At 45.7% G+C, this 14,058-nt stretch overlaps 1 protein-coding gene across 1 annotated transcript; it reads left to right on the top strand.

Annotated features, from left to right (window-relative positions):
* The first annotated feature begins 5,142 nt into the window (after positions 1 to 5,142).
* On the top strand, positions 5,143 to 13,557 carry CFAP73 (cilia and flagella associated protein 73). The gene is made up of 8 exons (XM_063315818.1): positions 5,143 to 5,201; positions 5,517 to 5,622; positions 7,628 to 7,732; positions 10,113 to 10,313; positions 11,103 to 11,324; positions 12,220 to 12,378; positions 13,045 to 13,182; positions 13,516 to 13,557. Exons 1-8 carry the CDS (start codon positions 5,143 to 5,145, stop codon positions 13,555 to 13,557), a joined length of 1,032 nt encoding a protein of 343 aa, XP_063171888.1.
* Positions 13,558 to 14,058: the final 501 nt, after the last annotated feature.

Here is a 14,058-nt window from a genome sequence, read left to right on the forward strand (position 1 = left end):
GCAGCTCAGATACTGTATCTTTGTCCAAAAGTCATCAACTGGCCACTGTGGGAACGGAATGCCTGATTGAGATTGGTCTTTGCTCTGATCCAGCGCAACATCCTTCACCTGCCAACGGGTCTCCAGCAATTGATATTTAAAGCTGGTGGGGAATAAATGGCACACGTAGGTCCTACAGTAAAATGCTAAGAACTGGATTGCTCCTTCTCCAGATGTCAGAGAATCCACCAGCTTGCTTTTTCAGGATAGTTCTCCTCATCCCTACCCCTTTCCCTTCCCATCCCTGCTCCGTGTGGCTATGCCATAAACCCTTTCATCTGAAATCCGAAGGAGTTGGGTAGCACCTTTTCAGACAAACACATTTTGTGGAAAGGCAGCCGCTTCTGCAAGCTGCAGCTCCCTTCATCAGATGCATTGGAGCTGTAGATGCAACGAAGGTGGATTCTGCATGTTGAGGATCCATTGCCTCCGATGAAGGGAGCTTCTGCCTCTCCATAAAAGGTGTTGCTCTAAAAAAAATGTTGCTTCTGATTTTTGACTATCAGCGATTAACATATTTCTTCCTTGGTTATTCTGGTTTATTAGGGTGCCTTTGTGTTGGCATTTTTTTCTGCTCTTGGCTACCATGGTAATTAAGTACTTCCTTAAGCATCAGCTGAGTGAAGAGGTCGAATTTAATTGTCCTCAGTTTAGGTGTTAATAGTTGCATTGCCTGAGGGGAAGGCAGCTTGCAGGACTTTTGTTTAGTTTCTTTTAGCCTTGCCGCTGAGTAAGCAGCCTCTCTTCCTCTTCTCTGAGAGCGTAAATATGTTTTTGTGCTTTCTGTAAATAAATTTATTTTTACAGAAATGCCTGGTGTGTGGTTTTTCTGATCTCTCTGGGCCAAATGCTTTCCAGCACTCTGCAAGACTTTGTATCCTCTCTGCAACCCTTGAGTTCTTCCATCAGAGACTTCCACTGTACAGATTTAAGCAAAAAGCCACGACTGGAAAAGTTCTCACACAGCTACCTGGTAAAAGACACATCGGCACGTCAAAACCTCCTCCACATCCCCCTCTTTTCCCTTAACAGTCCGGCATTCCAGTCCTGGCCGGTTGGCTGATATGACCTTGGATTTCTTCTCACTCTCAGCAACTTTTCCCCTCCCATCCGGAGCTGGACACTCATTGCTTCAATGGCAGAGAACACAATCAAGAGATCTAAGAACTCTTTGATTGTGGGTTCTGACATCCACAGGGTATGGACACAAAAGCCAAGATGGCAGCCATGATGAGGTGACAGATGCTTTGCCTATTTTTTAAGGGCAATGCCCTGTTGCAGCCACCCTCTTGACTTTTTTGGCCATACCCTGCAGACACCCCAGCTCCCACACCCATTCTTGCATGTGGGTGCCATTGGTGTCATCTGGCTGTATAAGGATCGGGGTCCAGAAATCCATTTGCAATAGCTTGTTAATATGCAGGATGTCTTTTTCCTGATCTGGAGATCAAATGCAGGTCTCTGATATTGGAAGAGGGTGGGTGCTCTTACAGGTAGTCCTTGCTTAACGACCACAATTGGGACTGGAATTTCAGTTGCTAAGTGGAGCGGTCATTAAGCAAATCTGACCCCATTTTATGACCTTTTTGTGGCGGTCTTTAAGCGAATCACCACAGGTGTTCAGTGAACCATGTAGTCGTTAAGCGAATCACGCAGTTCCCCATTGATTTTGCTTGCTAGAAGCCGACCAGGAAGGTTGAAAATGGCAATCACATGACCACAGGATGTTGCAACAGTCATAAATGTGAACCAGTTGCCAAGCACCCAAATCATGATCATGTGACCACGGGGATGCTGTGACGGTCATAAGTGTGAGAACCAGTCATAAGTCGTTTTTTTCAACACCGTTCTAAGTCTGAACCATCACGAAACAAATGGTTGTTAAGTGAGGACTACCTGTACAGCAATCAAACATACTTCCTTACAGAGGCTTCTCCAAATCCGCACATTTAGGATAAAAGCTATTTTCATTTTAGTTTTCCAAATGGATGATGGACATTAAGAAATTGTCATCTGCAAATTAAGTCTAGTGAGTGCCATGTCCCTCCACCCCACTCTTTTATAACACATCTCATCTGTGAAACTGTGGTGTAATAGATTCAGGCTGTATTCACACAACACGTTCTACTAGGTCAGGTAGCAATTTAGAAGTATTCTCCCCGCCCCCCCCCCCCAATTGTAAGCTTGCTTAGTGATAACCATGATTCACCTCTCTCTGTGTGGGGTGCAGTTTAGCATTTTGTGCAATCTGGACCCATTTAGTTACTGTTGGGTTAAATATTTTTGGGCGAAGCCAGACAATGGATTGATTTAGTGATTACGTTGACTGGATTCTGTGAATGCAAGTTCAGAATTCAGCCAGTGGATCAAAGCGCTTTGCAGTGTGTGGAACATCCAGCCCCAAAATTAAATGTAGTGGTGAACTTCAGCTGAGATATTTTTAAGAAGGAAATCTGTCAACTGTTCCATGAAATCAACAGTATTAATTCATACCGAGAAGACCTCCAGTGTATCTTTGCCTCCTTGATGCTGGTGAGAAGGAAATACGAAAGTGGGCTTATGATTTCTTTCTTGCATTTCTGTTACCACTGGAATCAAAGCCAGTTAATCCCCTTCTTGTCTTGAAGATTTCTGGGAACACACAGCTGCTTATCATGGGATTATTGAGAAACGGTAGAGATCGCTTGGATGTATTCTTTGTAAGTCAGCAAGGGATTTGTAGCCTAAGAAATCTGTCCTTAAAAACAATTTGTCCATCGTTTTTTAAAAAAATAGTTTTTAGTAAAAGATTTTACATGCGTAATAAGAAATGCATTCAGAGAAAAGAAAAATAGGAAGGTAAATGTGAAAAAGAAAAAAAAGAAAGGAAAGGAAAAGAAGAAGAGACAAAGAAAAAAGGAGATAGAAAAAAGAAAAAGAACAGAAAAGAAAAGAACAGAAAACATGAAATATATATATAATTTGTTTAGAACAATAAACATGAAATATATATATATATGGCTTCTGATCTTCCTCTCAGCAGTTATACATACAGTTCTAACCAAACCTAAGATTACATCATAATTCCCCCCTTGCTATAACCTATTCTTTCCAATCATCAAAACCACAAGTCACAAAACCATTTTCCTTTTTACGCAAAAAGCCCATAAAGGGTTTCCAGTCGTTGATGAATGTCAATAATGCCCTTTCTCTAACCAAAGAAGTCAGTCTGGCCATCTCAGCAAGTTCTGTCAACTTCACCAACTGTTCCTCCGTGGTGGGTAATGCCGAATCTTTCCATCCTGTCCATTCTTTTTTTAAAAGTTGGGTGATGCTTTCAATTCTTAAGCTTGTTACCTGTTTTGCTGAAAAGGGCACTCATCTGCAAGACCAACAAGGTATGAGGCTACTTTTTTTTTAAGGATGGGTGGCAAAATTCTCCTGCATTTCCCCCCATCAGTTCTCATTCAGTTTGATGCAAGGGAATTGCTTTAGGAATTGCTGGATGGGATATTCTGGGCGTTGAAGTCCACCTATTTTAAAGTTGCCGAGGCTGAGAAACACTGCTTCGGAGACTTCAGAGAAATTGTTACCAGGTGTGTGGCATCCTTGTACTTGTTTAGTGAAAAGGTGGCGTGGCCAAGGAGTGAGTGTGACTGTCCGATCTTTCATTATACCAATTCACCCCAGTTCCCCATGTTTCCATTAAACCACGTAGGAGAACACAGGGAGGGAATTCTTCCAATGTGGGCTTTTTCAGAACTGTCATTCCTAAGGAATGAGAAATGTGGGAGAATTGATCGTTTTCTAAAGAACTAATCCACTTACAAATTGGGAGGGAATATGCAAAGGCCATCTGTGCCCAGCAGTCATAAATGTTCTGAGATTTATCTGTTCTACTCTTAGGCACTGGGATTTTTTTCCAATATTTCATTCATTCATTCATTCATTCATTCATTCATTCATTCATTCATTCATTCATTCAATTTGTATAGCCGCCCATTTCAAACCGGTGACTCTGGACGGCAAATAATCATAAAAACCATTAAAACAGTTAAACGCAATACAAAAAGAAATGAAATACAAATAGCAGCCAAGAGCTATTATAACACTGCAATTAAATCCTTTATGTGCAATTTTACTGTAATGGGGGGATGATGGGAAAAGGAGTGATAGAGAGCTATGAAGGTCAGTTGTATACTGTATACACCTCATACGTGTGCTTTCTTTACTAAAGTTTGGCACTTTATTCACTGTGATTAAGAATGCCTCTGATGAGGAACGAGGAATAAATGTCAGCAGAGGAGGGGAGAGGGAAAACGGGGTCTGGACCTTCTTTTTCCTTCTGCAAAACATCACAGGGCTGGATGTGAAGTTGGGTGGACGTGTTTTAAATTGCCACTTCTTTCACAGCTGGGCTGCATCACCAACAGGTCTGCCGGGGGACAAGCTGTAAGTGTGCAAAGCTTGGGGCGTGCAAAAAGGTGAGGATGACAGCCATATTTGGCTTTCTAACAAGTTCCCCTTTTTTTCAAGTCCAGTTGCAACATTCGGGGCCGGGGAGATATTGCATGCGTGGGAATTCTAGGGTATGAATTGCGCCACAACGATAGCATTTTATCCCCAATTCTCTTCCCCTCTGAGGGGTGGGTGGGTGTCCAACTGATGGGGAGAGAGGACAGGAATATCATATGAAATGGAGGCCGGGCCTAAGCTAAAATAGCTTTGAATTTTTGGTTATCCCGTGCTGCAAGCACCCTGTCCTTCCTTAACTTGGTTGAGCCAAACCATCATCCCGTCAATTTGCGGATTCGTCGCGTGTTGTGTGAATGCAGCCCCTGCTCTTTGCTAGCCCGGTTTGAGTTTTTCAACAAACCCACCCAACTCCCTACGAAATCGAGCAGGGCTCGCCTCGCCTTCTTCTTCGCCGCCGGATCACGCAGGCGGCGGCGGCGGGGAGGGGGGGCTCGCTCAGCCCGTCGGACGCGTCGCCCCAGCAACAGAACGTTGTGCTGGCCGTCTCCGTGGCAACCGGCGGGAGGACCGCTCTGTCCTGCAAGCTGTCGCTTCGCTCGCCCCTTGGGTGGCTCCGGCGCGACTGGTGGGGAGGGGCGACAGGGAGTCATGGCTTCGGATTTGGAGGAGATGGTGCGCGTCGCCGTCAGGGACAAGCTGCTGCTGATGTAAGGCCGGGGGAGAGGGGGGCGCCTCGTCCAAAATTATACCATTGGCAAAAGGAGTGAGTAAAAAGACAGAAGTTATATGAAGGTGCCCGCAAGGGGCGGGGACCACGTCCTTAAAGTTAGCTTAATAGAAGAATCTTTGCAAAAAAAAAAAAAAGTCTAGGTACCCTCCTTCGTACTTGCTTGACATTTTGGACAATTCTCCACTCATGGGCTGTGCATTTGCACCATCTGTTTAACTGTGCTAGCCTACTTTCTGGAATTGTGTCCTCCTCTGCTAAGCAACGAGCTGAGCCTTGGATTTGTCTGTTCCAGGAAAATCCCAGAGAAAGAAAATGGCTTTTTGTCCTCAGCTTGTTGCCTGTTAGAGAAGCAAAGAGAACTGGCGGAAGTGGAGAAGAGCTTCCTGGCCACCAAAGAGGTAAACCTGGTTAACTTGAGGGGCACCAAAAGGTGTGGGCTTCACTTCCCAGAATTCCCTGGCCAGCAGGGCTCTTGCTTAGAATTCCTGAGGCTGGAGTTGCACCACTGGAGAGCACTGGGATGGGGAAGCTGACGCTAGATGGCCTTGGGGATTTGAACATGAAGGACCTTCAGCATGGGAAGTAGATCCAGGATTAAATCTTGGGGCTAAAGACATAGGAAGCACCATCTTGACCACAGAAAACTTGGTTCAGATGCAAAGCTGCCAAGTCCATGCCAAGACACTCCCTGACATTGCAGCATTTTTCTGAACCTAGTGCATATGTCCATGGAAGGCCATTCTGTTATTCAAACCCCTCTGCTTTGCTAACTTATTTAACTCTTAAATTTATACCCTGCCTTTTCTTCAGGAGCTCAGCATATACATTAGGTTCCCTCCTCCCATTTTTCACTACAAAAAAACCCCCTGAGGTAGGTTGGGCTGAGCGTGATGGACCCGGAGTTATCCAGTGACCTTTCATGGCTGAGGGGAGGACTAGAACTTGAGTCTCCACAATCCTAGTCAAGCACCTTCCTGACCACGCCACAATGGCCCTTGGCCTGAGAGGGAGGGACTGGCCCAAAGTCACCTTAGGAGCTCTCTGGCTGAAGGTGGACTAGAACCTGGGTCTTCCTGCTACCAGTACTGCAACTTCACTACAGCACTTGGGAACTTGGGTTGGGAGGGACCAGTCCAAAGTCCCACAGGAAGCCTCTTGGCTGGGGGACACTAGAACCTGGGTCTCCCCACTCCTACTGCAATACCTTCACCACTACACTGTTTTGGCTCTCAAAGAAGGAAAGGCCTTCAGCACCCAGTATCATTGGGCAATCTCCCATCCCAGTATTAGCCAGGCTTGCTCCTGCTCAGCTTCCAAGATTAGACACTTTCAGAGCAGTAGGGCTACAGGTAGTCCTCGACTTATGACCACAACTGGGACTGGAATGTCGGGTGCTAAGCAAGGCAGTTGTAAAGTGAGTCGTGCCTGATTTTATGAGTTTTTTTGCCATGGTCATTAAGCAAGTCTAGCTTCTCCCATTGACTTTGTCAGAAGCCAGCTGGCAAGGTTGCAAATGGTGATCACATGACCCCGGAATTCTCCAACCATTGTAAGTATGAGCCGGTCACCAAGCGCCTGAATTTTGATCACGTGAGTGCGGGGATGCTGCGATGGTCATAAGTCTGAGGACTGGTCGCAAGTCACTTTTTCCAGCGCCGTCGTAACTTTGAATGGTCACTAAAGGAATGGTCGTAAGTCAAGGACTACCTGTATTATATGAAGATACAGTCAATCAAATGTTATAGTATTACGGGTTCCTCCATGGTAAAGCAAGTGCTTTATCGTGGAATAGAAAGCTCCCATGTAAAATATTGCTGAAACTAAAATCTATTCCCAACTAGTACCAGGCAAAAACATTCTCTTGCCGCTTTTTCTCTATCAGCTTTCATTCAGTTGGGTTGCAGAATCTGCTGCTTTCTGAGAAGATAGTTTTGAAGGAAATCTCCAAGGTGGAATGTGATGTTCTTACACCTCCTTTGTGAGTGCAAATGTCCTCCTTTCACTGTATAATTCTCTCTCCAGCAACCTCAGGAGAGAACACTTTCCAGTGGGTGTTTTTCAGTAGCAATGTTACTGTTAGTGCTAAGGAGGAGTCTTGTTGAGGAGAAATGGTCGATGACCTTCTTCTTCTTCTTCTTCTTCTCCTGGAGAAGGTGCAGACTGGATGGAGAGCATCAGCAGTTCATTCTGCCTTGCTCTGTTCCAAGCATTCCCAGAACATTCCACTAAACCAGCTTAAAAAAATCCTAGTCGGGTCGAGGAAAGTTATGGCAGGGCTACAATGGCAGGTGAAAAATGCTCAGCCTTTGAGAAGGTCTATCGTCTTTTTTTTCCTTGTTCAGAAGCATTTGACCACATCTCTTCTTCAGCTGCTCTCCTCTGTCTCTCCCTGCCCCTTTCCAGGAGTTCCAGAAAAAGATGGAAAATCTGCAGCAGCGACGGCAAGAATTGGAACGCAAAGAGAGTCAGCTCAAACAGGCCATTTTGAAGTTTGACAAGTTCTTAAAGGTCTGTGTTCGGAAGTGAAGCTCAGAGCTAGTGTTCTTGGAGAGGGTTCCTCAAGCACCAGCTCAAATGCCACCTTGGCTCAAAGACACGGCCTTTTCCCCAAGTTTTCTTCATTGCACCCAGGGTGTCACTTACATTTCCACCCCATCCACTGCTTTCCTAGAGCTCTCTTTTTGTAATGATCTGTGGGAATGACCTTGGGAGACAGGAGGAAGAGGAACAGCAGAGTAGACAACGGTCAGGCAAGGGGTGGCTGAGCCCACAGAAGGAGCAGGGGTATGGCAAACATCTCAGAAGGGACCCTCCCTAGTTTCTTGGGCTGTAAAGGTGAGGGGGGAGAGATGTCCTTTCAGACTTGCAAGGTTGAGGTCAGCCTTGTGAGATAGTCCAGACAAGAAGCACACCCAGAAGTATTAGCTCTAAGTTTATTGTAAGGTTATATTAACAGAATCTTGCAGGTCTGAAAATATATCTCTCCCCCCTCACATTTACAGTCCAAGAAACTAGAGAGGGTCTCTTCTGAGATGTTTGCCATGCCCCATTCCTTCTCCCAACTCAGCTGCCTCTTATCTGACCATTGCCTAATCTGTGGCTCTTCCTCCTGTCTCCCAAGGTCATCCCCACATACCATTACACTTTCATGTTGAGTGATGGGGAATATGTCCAATCAGTTGCTTGCTCTAGCACTTTCCTCCTTCCAATATTTTCCCTTTCAGTCACAGCTGGTTGTGAATTCTTTCCACATCAGAACATTGGAGAAAGCTGTTATATAAATACCCCTCCCCTTCAGAAGTGTGGTGAGCTGGTGCGTCCCCTATGACCTGTCTGGACATTCTTTTTTGCATCCTTGGGTCAGCAAACAGTTTGGCATTTCAATTACCCACAACACATTGTGTGATATAATGTCTGAAGCATTGTGGGTAATTAAAATGGTGAGTAGCTTGCATGTGACTTGGTGCAGACTGTCTTGCTTTGGTCAATGCTCACATCAAAACATAGGCTTACCCAAGATTTTACCAGTGTATGATCAGTTGAGTGGCTGGAGATTGCCAGCCTTCCAATTCTCTATTCTGTAAGAATTTATTTATTTAATCCATTCAATCATGTCTGATTCTCGGAGACTGCCTGGACCAGTCCCTGCAGTTTTCCTGGCAAGCTTTTTCAGAAGTGGTTTGCCATTGCCTCCTTCCTGGGCTGAGAGACAGTGACTGGCCCAAGGTCACCCAGCTGGCTTCGTGCCTGAAGTGGGACTAGAACTCACAGTCTCCTGGTTTCTAGCCTGATGCCTGGACCACTACACCAAACTGGCTCTCTCTTTAAGAATAGAAGCAATAAAAGAGGTCTTTTTCCTGTTTACTTAATATTTTATGCCCTGCTAATAACTTTTGGTGAAGGGACGCGGTGGCGCTGCGGGTTAAACCGCTGAGCTGTCGATCGGAAGGTCGGCGGTTCGAAACCGCGGGGCGGGGTGAGCTCCCGTTGCTCGTCCCAGCTCCTGCACACCAAGCAGTTCGAAAACATGCAAATGTGAGTAGATTAATTGGTACCGCTTCGGCGGGAAGGTAACGGCGTTCCGTGAGTCGTGCTGGCCACATGACCCGGAAGTGTCCTATGGACAACGCCGGCTCCAAGGCTTTGAAACGGAGATGAGCACCGCCCCCTAGAGTCGGACACGACTGGACTTTACGTCAAGGGAAACCTTTACCCTTAATAACTTTTGGTAGACTATCTTTCCTGAATTTTTCTAGCCCAGTTTTCCATAACTGGTACTCTCCAAATGGGACTACAGCTTCCATAACCCCCAGCCACTTGGGAATGCTGGGAGTTGCAATACCCCAAAGAGTAAAGGATGTGGAATCGGCTCTGATTTTCATTAAAAATGCCTGCCTTTCATTTTAGACACACTATCAGTTGGCCTGTGATTTTATGCATGAAACCATCATTCCCCCCCACCCCCGTTCTGAATGAAACTTGGTTTCATGGTGTTTTGCCCCAGATTTTGAGTAATCTAAAGTGGGAAGTAATGTGCTGTTCTCTACAGGGAGCATCTATCCTGGACGTTAAATGACTGGGATAAAATCTTTATTTTCTCTTTTTCTTTCATTATATTTCTATCTTACTCTACTTGTGTTTTATGTTTATACCGTCCTGTATTCATTTTTTTTCCCTTTCTCTGATTCTTAGGCCTTTTTTATTTTAGGTGTTATATGATTGTTATACTGTCTTTGTCGTCTTTGGTATGGTTTCTCAATTTTACTTTTCTGGTCATCAACCACAATGAAATAAAAATTGGATTTGGAATTGATTCGAAGTGGCTGGGATGGGCCCCAAAGGGGGAATGGCTTCCTAGTGCGATCTGGGACCGTTTTCTCTCTTGCAGGAGAACGATGCCAAACGGGGCCGAGCAATGCGCAAAGCTAATCAAGAGAAGGAGCAGATGGCTCTGAAGGAGGTGGAAGCAGAAAACCTCAGGCAGGAAACGGCCCAGTTGCTGACGGTGAAGAAGAAACTCCAAGGATGCCTGGCAGCTCATAAGCCTTTCCAGGAGTATCTGCAGAAAGTCCTGGGGAAGGCGGAGCAGGTGAGGGGTGGGGTGATGGGAAGGGGCGGGGTTTGAGAGAAAGTTGGAGAAGAAAAATCTCCAGGCAGGCAAAGGAGCACATTTTGGGGAATTCTGGGAGTTGAAGTCCACACCCCTTAAAGTTGCTAAGGTCGAGAAACCCTGCCATGATTCTTTTCCTTGCTATTCAGAATGGAAAACTCCACCGTAGTCTTCACCAACCTGGCGTGTGTACTTTTTAGATCACGCATAGCTTTTTTTCTTCTCTAAGATCTTGGAAAAGCTTTGTGGGGTATCTGAATAAATGGGAGCATCTCACATCCTGGCTTTATTCTCTATCCGTCCCAAAATCGAATTCAGGGGTTTCAAACCGAAGTCTTTTTTTTTTGGGTGATACTTAGAAAAGAGGGACCATCCCCTAAGCCAGCTTTCCTCAACCTTTTGACCCTGGAGGAACCCTTGAAATATTTTTCGGGCCTGGGGGAACCCCTGCCCATTCAGGCTGAAATACAGGCCAGAAGTTACAAAATGATTTTGTTTGTTTCATGGGTAGGCCTGTCTAGATGCATGAACAATGCTCTTAAACTGAAAATCAAGAAGGAAACTTCCCGCTTTAATGTGAAGTTGCCTGAATTTGAAATAATTTTTTAAATAAATTGTGATCTCCCAGGGGACCCCTAGGGACCACTCGTGGAACCTGAGGGCGCCACAGAAGCCTGGGGGAGAAACCCTGCCCTAAGCGGAGATGAACCGTCACATGTTCTTATTGGCTTTTGGATCATTTCTTTCTGCCTTCCCCTCCCTCCGCAGTTTCAGGAAATCCCAGAGCTGATAGGTCGGTTCCAGACCCTGTTGGCCACCCAGGCCAGCTTGGCCCAGAGGGAACAGGCTGCCCGTGAAGCCGTGGAGGAGGAGCGCACATGCTTGCAGCAGTACTTGGAGGACAGCAGTAACCAGATTTTGCAGCAAAACAATCTGGTGGCTGAGCTGCAACGCCAGCTGGACCAAGTCCGGGCCAAGGTGTTTGAACTGGTAAGATCAGGACATCCGTAGAGGCAAGGTGGGATGGTGAGAACGATGGAGGAATGTTGATGAAGTTGGTTGAAGCTCTTAATCAAAGCCTTTGCTTTGTTGGGTAGAGATAGGCTTTTTTTTTGGTTAAGCCAAACATAAATTCTTCATTCAGGTGCTTCAGGCTGTTTCAAAAGGCTGCGCTATCTGTATTATCTATACAACCTGTGTAAATTACAGGTAGTCCTCGCTTAATGACCGCAATTGAGACCAGAATTTCAATTGCTAAGCAAAGCGGTCATTAAGCCAATCCAACCCAATTTTATGCCCTTTTTTTGCAATTGTTAAGTGAATCGCTGCAGGCATTAAGTGAACCATGTGGTCATTAAACAAATCACGTGGTCCCCCATTGATTTTGCTTGCCAGAAGCTGGCTGGGAAGGTCGAAAATGGCCATCATGTCACCAAGGGATTCTGCGGCAGTCATTAATGCAAACCAGTTGCCAAGCGCCCAAACTAGGATTACATGACTGCGGGGATGCTGCGACGGTCGTAAGTATGAGGACCAATCATAAGTCGGTTTCTTTCAGCACTGTCGTAAGTCCAAGCCATCACTAAATGAATGGTTGTTAAGCGAGGACCACCTGTATACCATGAGGGGGAGAAGGTCCTTATTTGTGTGTCATGAGCATTTGGCAACGTTGCAGGGTTCCTGCTTCTAAAAGCACAAAAACCTTGTAGCTGGGCCCAACGGTTGCATGCTTTTGCCAAGCCCAGATGGCCAGTTCATGCATAACATTAAGTTGTGGTGGCCTGGCTGGCAACCCCGCAAATCATACATTATGCTAAGCTGGAACCAAAGCAGGCAACATACATGAAACCAAAGCCAGGATTTTCTCCTGCTTCTCCATGTCCAGGAGTCCAACTGGATCTGCATCCAGAACACCGCGGCTGACAAGACTCTGGAGCTGGGACAGATCAAGCTGGCAGCCCTGAACCTCTTCCAGATGGTGGCCAAGCATAGGAAGCTACCAACTAATGTACCACAGGAGGACACAGAAGCTCAACTGGATGCGGTCAGTGTCAATAGCACTTACATAAATGCTTTTAGCAGTGGCAAAGTTACAGCGTGGGAGGTTTTAAATTATTAATAGGCTGACAATGGATCTTGCAAAGGGAAGTAATGTAAGATGTTTATCTGGCAGCTTGGGATCCAAGCTGTGAAATTTTTGACCTTTTGCTGATCTCAGTGCCTTAATATATACCCAGGTGGTACATTCACTGGCTTCCTAGAACATCTGGAATAGCCATAAAGTAGATCTTGATACCAAACCATCCACGTGTGTTTTTTTTCATGTGCCAGCAAGTCAGCATTGGCTCTTAATGACTACATAATAGAACTTCTCCAGGATTATTTGTCCCCAACCTGGACCTTCAGGTCCTCCAAGAGCCCACCGTTGTGACTATAGTTGAGTCCATCCATATTGCTGCTGGTCATCCTCTTCTTCCCTTTCCTCTACCTTTCCAAGAACTATGGACTTCTTTACATGGTATGTCCAAAATGCAGTAATTTGCATCTGGCCATTTGAGTCTTGAATGAGAACCCTGGGCTGATTTGTTCTGGGATCCATTTATTCGGTGCATATCCTGCCTTCTGTTGAAGTGTTCAAGGCAGTGTTATGTAGCACTTCCTCCTCCCAATTTTATCAACAGCCACCATCTTTGTTTCCCCATCCCACCAGGTCCAGCTTTGCATTGAAGATTTAACAGCTATACTTGCTGATTTCCGCAAAGGAGAGCCGCTACAAGCTTCACAGCCAGAAAAAGTGGTGCCATCTCAATCCAGTACAGCAGCCAGCCAGTCACATCCACTATCTAGGGTAAGTATTGCATCCTCTGTAACTTGCACTATGAACCCCCCGATTTGAGAATTACACTTTATAATGGTCTGTGGGAATGACCTTGGGAGACAGGAGGAAGAGCCGCACCAGGGCAATGGTCATATAACAGGCAGCTGAGCCTGCAGAAGGAATGGGGGGTGGCAAATGGCTCAGAAAGGACCTCTCTAAAAGCAGGGGGGGGGGGAGTGTATTTTCAGACTTGCAAGTCAATGTAATCTTACAATAGAGCTAATACTTCTGGATGTGCATCTTGTCTGGACTACCTTGCAAGGCTGACACACTTGTATTTATCTGTATTTTTCCTTTCCCCAGATATCTCCAACTGGGGTTCTGCTCTCAGAATCCACAGCATGAGATGTAAACCACAGATCCCCTATTTAAGAATTCCACTGATCTTAAAATAAAGTTTCCAGTTCTCAGGAACCGCAACATACTTGGAAATGTTCGGGTCACAACTAGAAACCAGGCAGTTTTCAGCACCCTGGACAGTACTTCTAGTTCCCTTCCCAACATCTTAGGGCTAGCAAACCTGCAATTCTTCTTAATTAGCCTCAGAAAACAATAATCTCTAATATGGGTGCCCTTCAGCCCTGCAGGTCAACTCATGAAATGCTTAGCGAGGACCACATAGGTTGGGGGACTTCTAGAAGTTGAAATCTATTCATCTGGAGGACGTTCAGCTTAGGAGCTCATATTGCAAGAATACATCTCTGAGGGAGGGGGAAGATGACGAAAAATGCCTCCTAATGCAAATACTGTGACATGCGTACTGACATCAGGACACAAGCACGTAAGGGTGGGAGTTGCATCCTGATGTCACTGCGCGCAGGTTGCCGTTTTGATGTCACCCGTTTG

Source organism: Candoia aspera, chromosome 15, assembly GCF_035149785.1.
Source record: "Candoia aspera isolate rCanAsp1 chromosome 15, rCanAsp1.hap2, whole genome shotgun sequence".
In the NCBI taxonomy this organism is placed as follows: domain Eukaryota; kingdom Metazoa; phylum Chordata; class Lepidosauria; order Squamata; family Boidae; genus Candoia; species Candoia aspera.